We start from the raw sequence: 14,199 nt of genomic DNA, 5'->3' as shown, positions 1-14,199 counted from the left end.
ACATCAACATTGCTTGTTCACTATCCTTGAGAACGTGAATCCTGCAATTTTCTTTTATTGAAATGATTTCCTCATAAAATAATCTCAAGTCGAGTTTGATATTTCCCCGAGTGTTTCAAAGTGCCTGCAGATCTCTCAAGGGAAGCTTTTATATTAAGGACTGATTTCAAACGAGGTTTCAACAATGTGAAATACATCTGTGATTGGAAATAAGAGCGTATCAAATACAAGTAGAGGAGTCATGTGCGATATTGGAAAGCAATCTTGTGAACAGGTGACTACTTGATATCGTGTTAGTCAATATGCAACAACCATAGAACATGAAATGTAGATATTAATATAACTTTACTTTCACGAATTTCTCGTACACATTTGCTTGCACAATAAACTTCTGGATGCGACAGCTGAGGGAAATAATCGCATTGTAAATTATGAGTCTTCAAAAATAAGCACAATTCATTTGAGGAAATTGTTTCTGTACTGTCACTATTCTGTGTAATATCGACATCACACCCTGAACATTTCCAAAACATATACGTAAGAAACTAAAATGCAGATTATTTAAACATTCGTCAAGCTGTAAATATCAAAACGTTTTAGATAGGTAAAGAAAATGTTATTATTACTAATCCCAGTGTTAGCAACTGATGCTGAATGGAATACTCCTCAGCGCCTGATTCTACTAAATAGCTGTGATAAAGCTAGTCTACATACCTACTTGAACTCTTTTCTCCGGGTAAATTCATTACTATTTATAGTTTATATGTTGTATTGCTTACGAAGGGTATCTGAAAAACATTTGTAATTAGTTATTTTTTTCATGGTTACTGGGAATTTTGTCAATGTATCGACAATTACTGCAACCACTTATGTGTATATGTGGTGTATTTCATGAGTTTTATTCATGTCAGATGACATGTAGACATGTCGAGTTTTTATAAGTTGTCAAAAGTCATATTGAGCATCGGTTTACTGAAAATTACTTGGAAATATTATTTTTTCCAAAAATTGCTTTGTTATCGGCTTCAAACATTACATATACCTTTATTTATTTACTAATGAATGCATTATATACAATTAATGAAAGGTGAAGATAACGAACAGTGATCAATATTAGTCGTATTATCTCTACCATTTTTTTTATTTCAACTTCAGAGTACTTGTGCGTGGAATCAGAGTGGTGTTTAACAAAGTAAGTTTTTGGATGACTGATCACTCTAGTTATGAATATTTCCTTTTTTCCTTTTTGTTGACGAAGCAACTGTCTATGATGTCAAAAGGACTAGGTTTTGATCAGTCGTGAGGAATGGTCATGTATAGTGTTGAAAAGTCATGTTTTCATGTTATTGATTTAGGAAAAGTTTGGCAATTTCGAGTTTACTAAAATTTCCTTAGAATTTTTAAGAATCCACATTTGATTAACACTTCGTCTGGCATATGTAGTCGCACAGTACGTTTCAAGTTTCTCCTTCACAGCTGTTAATATTTTCGTGAGGAGCAAAGAGAGGGACTTAGTAGAGCACTTACTCGATCCAACAATATATCTTTGTAAGGATTTTTACTCCTAGGCACCTGATCCCATCTCTGGTGTGTCCAGGGTTCCGTGTTTGCCCAACTATCTATATTGAATTGCTTATGGGAGTTATGAGATTAATCACTGTTCGTTATCTTCATCTTTCATCCAAGAATTGTACAAATATACCTTTCATGTTCAAAGAGATTTCTCATCTGTTTTTCTGAAGGCAACTAAACTAAATATCAAAGTCACTCAAGGTTCAAATTTTAGAACTTATTATTTAATGGTATATGTTTGAAATAGTGGAATTAAATCCCCAAACCGGTTCGTGATTTGTTTGATTAGAAAATGCAAATTTTGATCCTCTCAGTATTTGGTTGATCCCTTACGTTATATTTTGGCAAATAAGATAATAATATCATTATTTCTAAATCGTTAGAATGCACTAATTGAGAATTCTGATGAATTTCACTCATATAAACACTAGGGACTAAAGAACTGCATCGTTAACTGGAACATATTTATATTTCTTTATCGTAAGTAAGATGTTCTTGGTGTTTTATCAAAGTGAGTGGACTATGTTGAAATGTGAGAACTATTACTCAATAAAATCAAACGTTTAAATAAAAATCGTAAAGTACACTTTACCTCAGAATGATAGAGCAGAAGAATCCATATTTTTAAAATGATTTGAAAACAAAAAAGCACTACATATAACACAGTAAAGAGCATCCTAGTATTTACATGAATTAGAGACTAGACTTTGTAACCATAGACACTTGCTTTCTCAACAAGAAGAGAAAATGAAACATTTATATCTAGTGATCAGTTATCCAAAAAACATTTTTTTGCATCACTCTGATTCCACGCACACGTACTCTGAAGTTGAAATAAAAATATGCTGGAGTTCCTCATTACTAACATTGTAGTTTTTGGTGATCAGGTCTTCCAACAAGTATGTTGGAATTCCCACGAATTGTGTGCCTTTGTTAGCTGACCTATTTTATAGTCTTATGAAGCAGAGTTTATACACTAGCTTCTACATGAGAAAAAAAAAATATCTTGCTGTGGCCTTCAACTTTACATTTAGGTATATCAAAGACGTTTGTCTGTAAACAATAATCATGTTCATTCATATTTACATTCTTGATATATTTGTGAGGTGTAGATAAAAGACACCACTGAGTTCTTAACATCTGATTTGTACTAAGATATATCATTGGAAATTTATATTTCTTAACTGATTCAATGCGCGAGATTGTTCTACGTATGGTTAGTTTTTAAATCGAGACAGGCTACTGACAAACAAGTTGATGTTGCCGGCAGTCATCAGTCTCTTGAAAGTCAACATGTCGAATATCAGATATTCGTTATAATGGTCTAGTTTGCCAATACAACCTAACATTGGCTCAGATTCCAGCTGGCGTGTCTCATACCGATTTTCGACTGTTCTTGGCACACTGATTTTGACTACGGACTACCCTGTGTACCTAATAAAGACATAGGGCTCACGGTGAGTGTCACCTGTCGACGGGATATTTTTCTAATATTCGTAGAAACCTGATTCCACCTCTGGGATGTCTGGTAACTAATTCATTTGTATTCCATGTGGGAGTATCATTGATATTTTTATTTCATCATATTACGGGTGTAGGATTGCATTTGTATATGTAGTTTGTGCAAACGACTAATATTTACATCAATTAAAGCAATCTTTCTTATCCCAATCAAAAGTATGAATTTTCTTTTTTAACCCCAATGCTCTCTATAAGAATCATAACGAATTTTAAAGCTATTCTTCATAAAGTTTTACTAAGGTTCAAAGGTCCAATACCCTTACCAATGCTCTGAAAATGTCAGATATAAAGACTAAACAATGTAGCAGGTAGATGGAAGCAGAAACAACTTTACGAAAGCGAAGACAATTATGAAAATAACGGCAAACATAAGAAAATCACCCGGAGGAAAAAGTGATCGGTGATCAATATCTTCATTTCTATACGGTACACGAAATCAAAATTAGAGAAAACATGGATTCCCTAGACATACCAGGGTTGTATCCATTTCCCTAGATGAAATAAACATCTCCTGTTGACTGGTCAAACCTGCAATGAGCCATATATCTGCTTAAATACCATATTTTGAACATTTTCAAATCAATTTGTTCTACGTGAAATGTTGCAGATAAGGAACAGTGAGCAGTATGTTCCTTGTCTGACATGAGTAGAGATTTCTATTTATGGTAAACATTTTTGAAAAACAAAATCAGAATTAATATATGTTGAGCAGATGACAATGCTTTTTAATTAGTGGGGAAATTTTTAGTTGAACTAGTAATGACTCGTAACGTCTACTTGGCTGCAGCGTTTTGTTTAATCCATGTAAAGTTCATATATAGTGGTGGTATTGATAACACGTAAGTAGAACGTATGATTTTAGATTAGACATAACATTGTAAATGTCGTACAACATTAAGTGTCTCCTAATATTGTATCTTATCCTAGAAATTAAATTCAAAATGAATTGATTTGTAGATCGAAAGCAGAAATCGGTAAGTAAAAAAATAATGGACGGATGGAGAAATGGATGGATAAGTGGTTGAAGATAAAGAAATGAATGGGTAAAGAAATCTAATAATGAATTAGTGAGCGAGTGGATTGATGAATGAATGGAGACATTAAGGAAAATTAATCGGATGGATACATATAAGGATTGATACATAGATCGATGGATGAAGATATGATTCTATAGAAACATGAATGACATTAAAGCATGCCCGTCGTTTGTTAATAACAGATATAGTCTAGTTACAATACTTTTAGAATGCCCACCAGGATACACGAACAACTGTACTTTCCCGTGTCGATATCCAAGCTTTGGTCCAGCTTGCCAAGATAAATGCAATTGTAAGGAGTCAGATTGTAACAGCAAAACAGGGTGTAAAGGTTTGCGTTTCTTGAATATTGACCTACATATTGGCATGATAATGTGACGATCTGTGTATAACATCAAGTGATTTCGGGACACTAGTGTATATGGATGATGTTGGTACGAATGCAAACGTAAATAATATGTATTTCATCATGATTAAAAAGAATATATTTGTAGTCTGTCCAATTGGTTATTTTGGTGAGAAATGTGAAGTCCCGTGTCGTTTTCCAAAATATGGTAATGGCTGTCAGCTGAAGTGCAGCTGCGCTGAAAACCTTTGTAGTCAAATACATTGATGCTCAACAAGCAACACACATGGTAAGTTATGACAGCTATCCCCTATCGACATACATACATACATAAATACGTATCTAACACATATCGATCATAATTTGAGATAGGTTTAAAGACTGAACCTTGGACACCAACAACGACACCTATCACGAGGACTTCTATAAAAGTGTTAGGTAAGTTTTGATAATACCTACATATGATCTCTATTCACCATCCGAAAACCTAGTGCAATTATATGATCTCTCCATCTCTCTCTGTATATATATATATATATATATATATATATATATATATATATATATATATATATACGGAGAGAGATAGAGAGATCATATAATTGCATATATATATATATATATATATATATATATATATATATATATATATATATAACTGTATGAAGAGGCATTAAAGCCGAAAGCGCTAACAGTGAAATGTTATTCGAGTTTTGTGTTTCTTGACTTTTATTATTGGATTATTTACTGTATCAAATACTGGATTCTTTTTTAAGAACGATATATAGATAGATAGATAGATAGATAACAATATGGAGTTCGAACAAAATGTTCTATTTGAGAACGTAACCTTTCCTCTTGTGCAGAGTAGTACGCTTCGGGTCTTTAAAATATTTCAATATCTTAAGGTTCGTTGTATATGCCCAAATACACAATGCGTCTCGAAACTTCAGTGTTTTGCGAAACATAATGTTTGCTTTACTCATTGTATGAAGGTCTAATGCAGCTTTAATGATATGATAGCCATTAATGAAGATGGTAACGAGTGAGAAAGTTCTTATTTCTTTGTCATCCTAACCTCTTGGTATGTATAAAAACATTTTCCATATGATTCATATCATTATTGATGTACACTATCAACAATGCACAAGGGATTATTCATACTTTCATCACTATGATAAGATATATCACCGAAAGCAAAAATACAATATCATATAAAATCAACATGAACCCGTTCAAAAACATTACACGTCAGGTCGATAAGAAACACGAACATTAGTCAATTGTTCTCAGAAAGACCTGTCAATGACAAATCATTCCCGTTTCACTGCCTTTCACTCTAAATTTTTCAACTTCACACAAAAACCGATATATTCGCAGAAAAAGAAGCAAACTGAATACCAAAAATGAATATCATAAGAACTTCGCCTAATAATGAATCAACACGTGATTGTATTGCTTCAGACTCCCATAATACAAAACACTTTAGACATCTTTTATGAACAGTTATTCATTCGTGCTGTTGGTGACATATCTGGCGCATTTGATAACCATATTTGATTTCATTGTTGGCACTTTTGATAATTCTCATACCCATCATTTTAGATACCCAGTGTGATGAAGATGTTAGGGGCCAACAGAGGCAGGAAATCCAGACTATTTCGTGGCACAATAGGAATGGCATGTGTGGCATTGATTTTCTTTACAATATATTGTTTATTAATTATCCTAAACAATTCAGAGGGAGCATAAGGAAGAACGAAATCACTGCTGCCTAACTGAAATCAAAGCATTGTTTGTTGAAATAGGACGTGTCCACGCAATCGTATATGCATTGCAAAAGACACAAATATCATTTGAAATATTGATCCATTGTGTATCTGCGTAGGGTGAATAATGTTTGTGTACGTGAACTCACTTGCGTAACCATGCATTTTGTTATATATGTTAATCCACAATTCATATCATTGCAATAAATTACAAACAGAATCATTATGTTTTATGATATTTTAAAATGTAATTATCATTATTGCTTAATTTGTTCGTTTGATCCTTGGCGTGTTTCTTTCCTTAGCAAGATTTTATGCAATTCAATCCAGATCAGGCTGCAAGTTACCATTGATCTTTTTTGTTGCTGTTGTCTTTGTTCTAGTTTTATAGTTCAAAATATTAGGATATAATTACATGAAAGGTGAATTTAATAAGCATTGTTCAATCTCATAACTCCTATAACGAATACAAAATAGAGAGTTAGGGAAACACGGACACCGAGATATACCAGATGTGGGATCAGTACCTAGGAGGAATAACCATCCCCTGTCGAACAGTCACATTCGCTGTTAGCAATATATCTTGATCAGGGAAACGGAGTAATCCGTAATCAAATCAGTGTGTCAAGAATGGCATAACAATCGGTATGAAACACGTCAGACAGCATTTAACCCAATGATAGGTTTGATAGGCAAACTAGATCATTTGTAACAATCTTAGAATTTGTGACATGCTGAGTTTATACGAGACGTTTGAAACCCCGTCTAGCATCACCTTGTTTAAAAGTTGCGTATCGAAACAAAATATTTCTCAAAGTCTGGCCAGGTTTAATTTCATCAGACCAATTGAGTGAAACAGATTCTTTAGAGAAAAATTGTTTTAAACCTTCATAAAATTAATAGTACCTGACTTTGAACTCTGAACATTAGGAGTGTAAGAATAGAGCCAGACACAGGCTCTAATATCATTTCTAAATGTGTACAAGCATGTTACTATGGTTTCTCAAGGTAATGTATTTTGCACTTGAAAACATTACAAATTAGATTACTCTTTCTATTATTTCGGTTGAGCATCACTGAAGAGACATTATTTGTCGAAATGCGCATCTGGTGCATCAAAATTGGTACCGTATAAGTTTTACATAATAAGTACGTACGAATCAACCTACTACCAGAGACACATTCAGAGTGTCGCTACATTGAACCGAAAGTGGAACTACTTTCGTGTGGAGACTGCGGTTTTAAGGAAAGAGAAGACTTAAATTCTGAAGCACTCTGAAGGTTTCAATAAACTACTATTTCGGGACTTTGCCAAAAACATTCTTTGCATGACAAAAAGTGTAAGTATCTGACATAAGTGCAGCATACTTAAGAGTTTTCACATATTTATCCTCTAAATCTTTTCTCAAATATTGATGAACAGACTCTTGAAATTCATCTACTAGGATGACATGACCAACGTTTTTGATTGTGTAACATAGAGATGCTGAAGAAATGTAAAATTATAGAAAATGATTGATGTTTATTGCAAAAATGTAGATGAAACAATGCACAATTAAGCTTCACCAATTATATGGGCGGTATCACGATCTAGTTTGTCAATACAACCTATAATTGGGTCAAATTACTTCTGACGTGTTTCATGCCGATTGTTAGGCCGTTCTTGGCACACTGATTTTAACTCCGTTTACCTGATCAAGATATATGACTCATGGCGGTTGTGACCGATCGACAGGGGATGCTTATTCCTCCTTGGCACCTGATCCCACCTCTGGTATATCCAGAGGTCCGTGTTTGCCCAACTCTTTCTTCTGTATTGTTTTAGGAGTTATGAGATTGATGACTGTTTGTTATCTTTGTCTTTCATTTAATAAAATGTTACTCACATATGGTGTATTGTTCAAAATGTTGTGAATTCCAATATATAATAAAAAATATTTGCAATTGGTTTTCCTCATGAAAAGAATGATAAAACCTTAGTTTTGAATATATTAAGATTTTGCATTGCTTGTAAAGTATACAAATACAAATGAAATGCAGATTAGAAAACAAACAAGAAAAATCGGACGAAATATATTATCTTTCATTTCAAATGTATAGAAAAAAAACTACAATCGCAAAAATGTGTAAATGTTTTGAAAAATGCGAAGGCCAACTTGTCACTTTAGTCAGAGCCTCATTTTAGGAAAAGGAAATAATTTATCTGGGACAAAATAATAGACTATGCTGTGGTCTTACAAATCGTTCAGAGTCTAAGCATTGTCATGTATGTATAATGAATACGAAAAACTAAATTATTGAATAAATTCTTTGATATTTTAAATTATTTTATCTATTCATTTTTTTTTTTTTTGCACACATTATTTTACATACCATAGCTGCTAGTATGAATATATATGTTTATAATCATTGCATGAAATTGCAAGGAGGAGACTTATCCTCCTCTAGTGTTAACATGGGCATGGGGATTTTGTATATATTTTATTCTACGTGCGGCGTTACTCTCTTATGACCGTACTTCAGAGATATACATGCATATCTAGTTTTTCTTTTTTCCATTTCTTGCTTATTGATACATAATATATAGTTTGTACATTGATATATTTCCTTTGTTCCATATACTATTAATGAATATGATTATATGCATAGCTCTTATCCTTAAACAAATTTGACTCCACTTTTTTGGCACACTGTTTTTGCCTATAATAGCTCTAAAACTTCATTGTTATTTCGGATTTCAAACATTTCGGTTGAGCATCGCTGAAGAGACATAATTTATTGAAATGCGCATCTGGTGCATCAAAGTTGGTGCCGTATAAGTTTTACATTATGACCCCTGGGTCGAAGCCTCTGCTGGTGGACTGTTAGTCCCCGAGGGTCTCTACAGCCCAGTAGCTAAGTACTTCGTTACTAGCTTGAAAATACGGATGTATATTTATTTGCTGTTATAAAATTTAGAAATTCATTTCAAAACTAAGGATTATTTCCCTCACGCATAGCTCTTATCCTTAAAGGACACAACGCATGTTTCTAAACTTTTTCACTTTTTCAGCAAAATTAACTCTTTTTATGCCTAAAACTACTTTAAATGTGTTTTAAATGAAATATTTTGCGTAGTTGTCGAGTTTGAAAGCGATAAAATTCAAATCTTGCGATATGCATATTTTCTTTCGCTAGTTTACGCGCCATTTTGTGTGGCGTCATATGCGCCCTCGGGTTTGAAAACATCTATTAGCCATTTCATAAACAGATTAGATTTAATTGACAAAAAACCAATGGTCACGTTAACGGCTTGTAAATAATAATGCATTAAGATGTTGTGTGCCGTGCTCGGGTGTACTAGTTGTCGGTAGAAAGGATTTAGACTGAGTATTTTTCAATTTTTCGAAGTAAGGTACGAGAAAAAAGACGTGGATAATTTTTTTGTTTGAGCAAGAACTTTACCTTAAAAAACACACCCAGTCACCTTTTCAAACATCGCTTGGACAGAGACCCTGATAAACTGCGAGAAAATGGAGATATCGAAGCTATAAGCACTGGTAGGCCTATAGCATACATTCTGTTTTGCTCTTCAAATTCAATACATACTCGGATCAACTGACCTTCACCTTGTAACAACATATATCGACGATACAATATAACTTCTACCAACTGGTAGATTTACAACAACAAAAAATAAAGATACAAAATAATTGAACTTTAAAGTATACAAATAATGGAATATTGTATTTCCTAACTTTAAATTGAATTATAAAATTATTTCTTTATTGAACTCGTAGCATCTTGAGTGCGTCAGTAGGCTATAACGCCGTGCTCCCACTTCGTACTTCCTAAAGACGTGCAGATCACAATTCAAAAATAGTAATAAGATTGCTTTATCAAAATAAAATAATGTGATTACCACTTTAAATTTGAATATTTTTATTGATTTGTGTATGTGTTGTCTTTTTCTTTCTTTCCGAAATGCACGCGTGACAATAGCTTGGCATAGGGCCTAGTTGTCAACAATTTAACGTATCATAATTTGTCTCATCCAAAAATAAATAATGATTGCACTGTTTATTTTTAAAAAAAAACAGCGCCAATTACAGATGTATAAAGGAATAACATCCCCAAACAGTTTGTAGACAGCGACCCATATAAACATTATTTACTCACAATTTTGCCGATTTCATACACGCTTTACTCGCTATATTTGGGTATTTACATCGTTATATGTGTGCACTGGTGGCGAACACATATAAAACTCGGACAATTTATCAACATCGATTTAAATGTTGCCCATGGTAAATTAATTAGGCCCCTAAAAGTTGAGTTTTTAATAATATCTCGCAGTACTTTCACAATCCGAAGGGCGCATGTGACGTCACTGTACCACGTGACTACCTACCTAATTAACTTGACTTTTTGAAATCGGGGCTTAGATTTAAGTCTGTATTGTGGTTAATTATCGCAAAATTTCGGCGAACGAACTATTAGAATTAATTACTATAAGCATAAAGAAGACAAAATGCATGTAATATTGTATACTTTGAAAATATGAGATATGTCCTTTAAACGAATTTGACTCCACTTTTTTGGCACACTGTTTTTGCCTATAAGACCTCTAAAACTTCATAGTTATTTCGGATTTCAAACATTTCGGTTGAGCATTATTGAAGAGACATTATTTGTCTAAATGCGCATCTGGTGCATCAAAATTGGTACCGTATAAGTTTTACATTATGACCCCTGGGTCGAGGCCTCTGCTGGTGGACTGTTAGTCCCCGAGGGTCTCTACAGCCCAGTAGCTAAGTACTTCGTTACTAGCTTGAAAACACGGATGTATATTTAATTGCTGTTATAAAATTTAGAAATTCATTTCAAAATTAAGGATTATCTCCCTCATGCATAGCTCTTATCCTTTTTTGGCACGTTGTTTTTGGCTATATTTAGCTCTAAAACTTCATAGTTATTTCGGGTTTCAAACATTTCGGTTGAGCATCACTGGAGAGACATTATTTGTCGAAATGCGCATCTGGTGCATCAAAATTGGTACCGGATAAGTTTTACATTACCTGACAGAAAAGTTGAGTGTATACATGTATATCAAATGTATATTCTTTCTTCTTGTTGTTATGTGCTAAAACATATTGTCAATTTTGAAGAAAAAAATGAATCAAGGAATTGAAAATTTTGAGCTGGAGAATACTTGATATGCTTTAACAATAATTTATTCAAACAAGGTGATAATCCACAAGGTTCAAAATTTACTGGCTACAAGAAAAAACGTGACTCAAATATAAACGTCAATGAAAATATGTCAGCATATATGACGCTAAAATTAGGCTAGTCTTATAGAGAGTATGAACTATCTATTGTAATTATAAAGATTATTAATTATATGAAATATTGTATTGGTGATTCAAATTTTATACACTGAGCAGTTAGTATCAAATTAATATTTATTTCACTCAGTTTATGGTATTTTCAGTTTCGATTTATTACATGTATATCAAAATGTAAGAATCTTCGAACCTTTCGTTACAATCAGAAAGTGTTGAAATATGAAAATGTTAAATGCTTTGTTTGAGACTATTGAGTTACTTCAATGTTTGGTACATTTTCATGGCACAGTGATATGACTGTAAGATCCGAGCAATACTGATATTAATCTAAACGTTTTACTCTCTCCGACAAACATAATTTTGAGCGCAATATTATTGTTGGTAAACTTTAGCAAACGTTCAGTGGTTCAAATTTATTTTTAGCAATGTTCTCAAACGTTTGCTCAAATGGCAAACTATTTGGGATACATGGAAAACTTATACGGTACCAATTTTGATGCACCAGATGCGCATTTAGACAAATAATGTCTCTTCAGTGATGCTCAACCGAAATGTTTGAAATCCGAAATAACTATGAAGTTTTAGATCTAAATATAGCCAAAAACAGCGTGCCAAACAAGTGGAGTCAAATTCGTCCAAGGATAAGAGCTATGCATGCATATAATTTTACGACAAGGAAATATATTATAAAAGTAACTGTCACCGTTTTGTACATTTTTAAATGACGTGCACACCTGTTTCTCGTGTGATATGAATATGAATATGAATTTTGATAAACTTTTAATATAAACATTTTCGAAAAAGAAACATTAGTATCAATTTACGATTGATAGAATAACATGGTTTTTTATCAAGTTAGAATTTTTTATTTAAACTAGCAATGATTTCTACTACATATGCAATGTTAGCATTTTGCTTTTTGTATGTAAAATTGATTCACTCTGGCGATATTGATTTTACGTAAGTACATGTACTAATTTTTAGATGTAATTTAGATATAACATCAACTGGCTTTATATTCTAATTTGTTTGTTTTCATTTTTAATATTGTTATGTTTTGTCCACAGGGTTTTTTAATCTGAAAAAAGTTCAATTCAATAATTATCTATGATTTATGTTGTAGAAAGGAAACAGAAACAACTGGTAAGTAAACAAATGTATAAATGGTTGGAGAAATATATTGATGGGGAAAAAATGATTCAGTGGGTGAATCGATGGATAGCTTGCCTTCTTTATTAGTAATGTATTGTCTTTACAATTTCTTGTAGAATGTCTACCAGGATACACTGGAGAGAACTGTGGCATCCCGTGTCGATATCCCAGCTTCGGTCAAGCTTGTCAGGAGATGTGTATTTGTAAAGAAAAAGAATGCGACAGCGTCACAGGATGTAGAGGTGCGTGTTTCTAACACATTGATTTAACTAATGGTATAAGAAAACACCATTTTGAAAAATCCAGCTACAAATATTCTTACTAAAATCTCTAATGACAAATGTTGTATCGTTTTATGAAAACCAACGAGTCTAATCTTTAGAAGATGCACAACTTAATATCAAGTTTTCGTGTGAGTTGAGTTATTTACCTCACATATTTGTCTACTGAATGTTGCAGTGCAGTTTGAAATTATGCATTCATATCTCCTTTATTGATACTCGTTATTTTAATGATAGCCGTGTCCAATTTTAATTCAGAGTAACGAATATGGAAAGGAATTAATGATATTACTTACATTCAATGATTTGATATTTTATGTCACATGAGTCACTCAGGTGACATTGCAGTATGTCTGCGTCCGTTGTCGTGCGTCGTCCTTCGTGCATCGTCCGTCGTGTATTGTCAAACTACATCGTTCTAATGACCGTAGAAAAACTGACTTCAAACGAGACTGTTGAAAATTCTGTACCATCAATTTGTTTGTAAGTAGCCTTCCTCGATTTAAAAACTGACCATAGGAAGAAAAGCTCTTGTGTATCAAATCAGTTGAGAGGTATAAACCCCATATGCAGGTGATAATGGAATATTGCTACATAAATATGGGGAGCTGACGATGGAGAAGCTGAAATCGGGATATCCCGTTTGTCAAACAGTTGAGTTGTTAGTTTGCCATCAGTATCTACTTTCAATGAAATGTATAACATTAGAATTTAGCTTTGATATTCTGAATAGTATTTTATCCTTGGGATTAGTGATACTTTTAACTAGTACTCGGGTGACTGATAAGATCCGTGGACCTCTTGTGTGTATTTTACTGGACATTGTTTTGGCATTCATATTTCTAGTTACAATGACATATTTCACTATTAAGATCTCCAGACATTAAAACTGTTCTCTCTCTCTCCTTATTCAGAACTTTTATGTAACAAAAACTATAACGCTAAGTAATACGAATGCTGTTCTGTCATCTCAAATACAAATGAACACTGTGTATTATGGTCAATAATTACTAATTTGTAGTCTGTCCGATTGGTTATACTGGTGATAGATGTGAAATCCCGTGTCCATTTCCAAATTATGGTGATCGTTGTCAGATGGCGTGCAGTTGTGCTGAGGAATTTTGTAATTTTACTTACGGATGTTCACCTGGTAGCACAAATGGCAAGTTATTCACATTTGTTATTTGAAACCAT

At 33.2% G+C, this 14,199-nt stretch overlaps 1 protein-coding gene across 1 annotated transcript; it reads left to right on the top strand.

The window, feature by feature from the left end:
* The first annotated feature begins 3,551 nt into the window (after positions 1-3,551).
* LOC125673802 (multiple epidermal growth factor-like domains protein 11) lies at positions 3,552-14,193 on the top strand. Its single transcript, XM_056160813.1, has 8 exons — positions 3,552-3,932; positions 4,051-4,067; positions 4,339-4,461; positions 4,625-4,740; positions 12,432-12,532; positions 12,696-12,715; positions 12,841-12,966; positions 14,027-14,193. Exons 1-8 carry the CDS (start codon positions 3,853-3,855, stop codon positions 14,191-14,193), a joined length of 750 nt encoding a protein of 249 aa, XP_056016788.1. The 5' UTR covers positions 3,552-3,852.
* Positions 14,194-14,199: the final 6 nt, after the last annotated feature.

The sequence above is a fragment of the Ostrea edulis genome, chromosome 3 (assembly GCF_947568905.1).
Source record: "Ostrea edulis chromosome 3, xbOstEdul1.1, whole genome shotgun sequence".
In the NCBI taxonomy this organism is placed as follows: Eukaryota; Metazoa; Mollusca; class Bivalvia; order Ostreida; family Ostreidae; genus Ostrea; species Ostrea edulis.
Note: the sequence above shows the minus strand (reverse complement) of the source record. Positions and strands in the feature narration are given on the sequence as shown.

Bases quoted from the DNA above. Each gene is read 5' to 3' on its own strand.
- LOC125673802 (XM_056160813.1), top strand. From the start codon at position 3,853: ATGACTCGTAACGTCTACTTGGCTGCAGCGTTTTGTTTAATCCATGTA. The intron at 4,462-4,624 runs GTTTGCGTTTCT...ATATATTTGTAG, and splicing joins CAGCAAAACAGGGTGTAAAG to TCTGTCCAATTGGTTATTTT. The intron at 12,533-12,695 runs GTAAGTACATGT...TTTATGTTGTAG, and splicing joins TCTGGCGATATTGATTTTAC to AAAGGAAACAGAAACAACTG.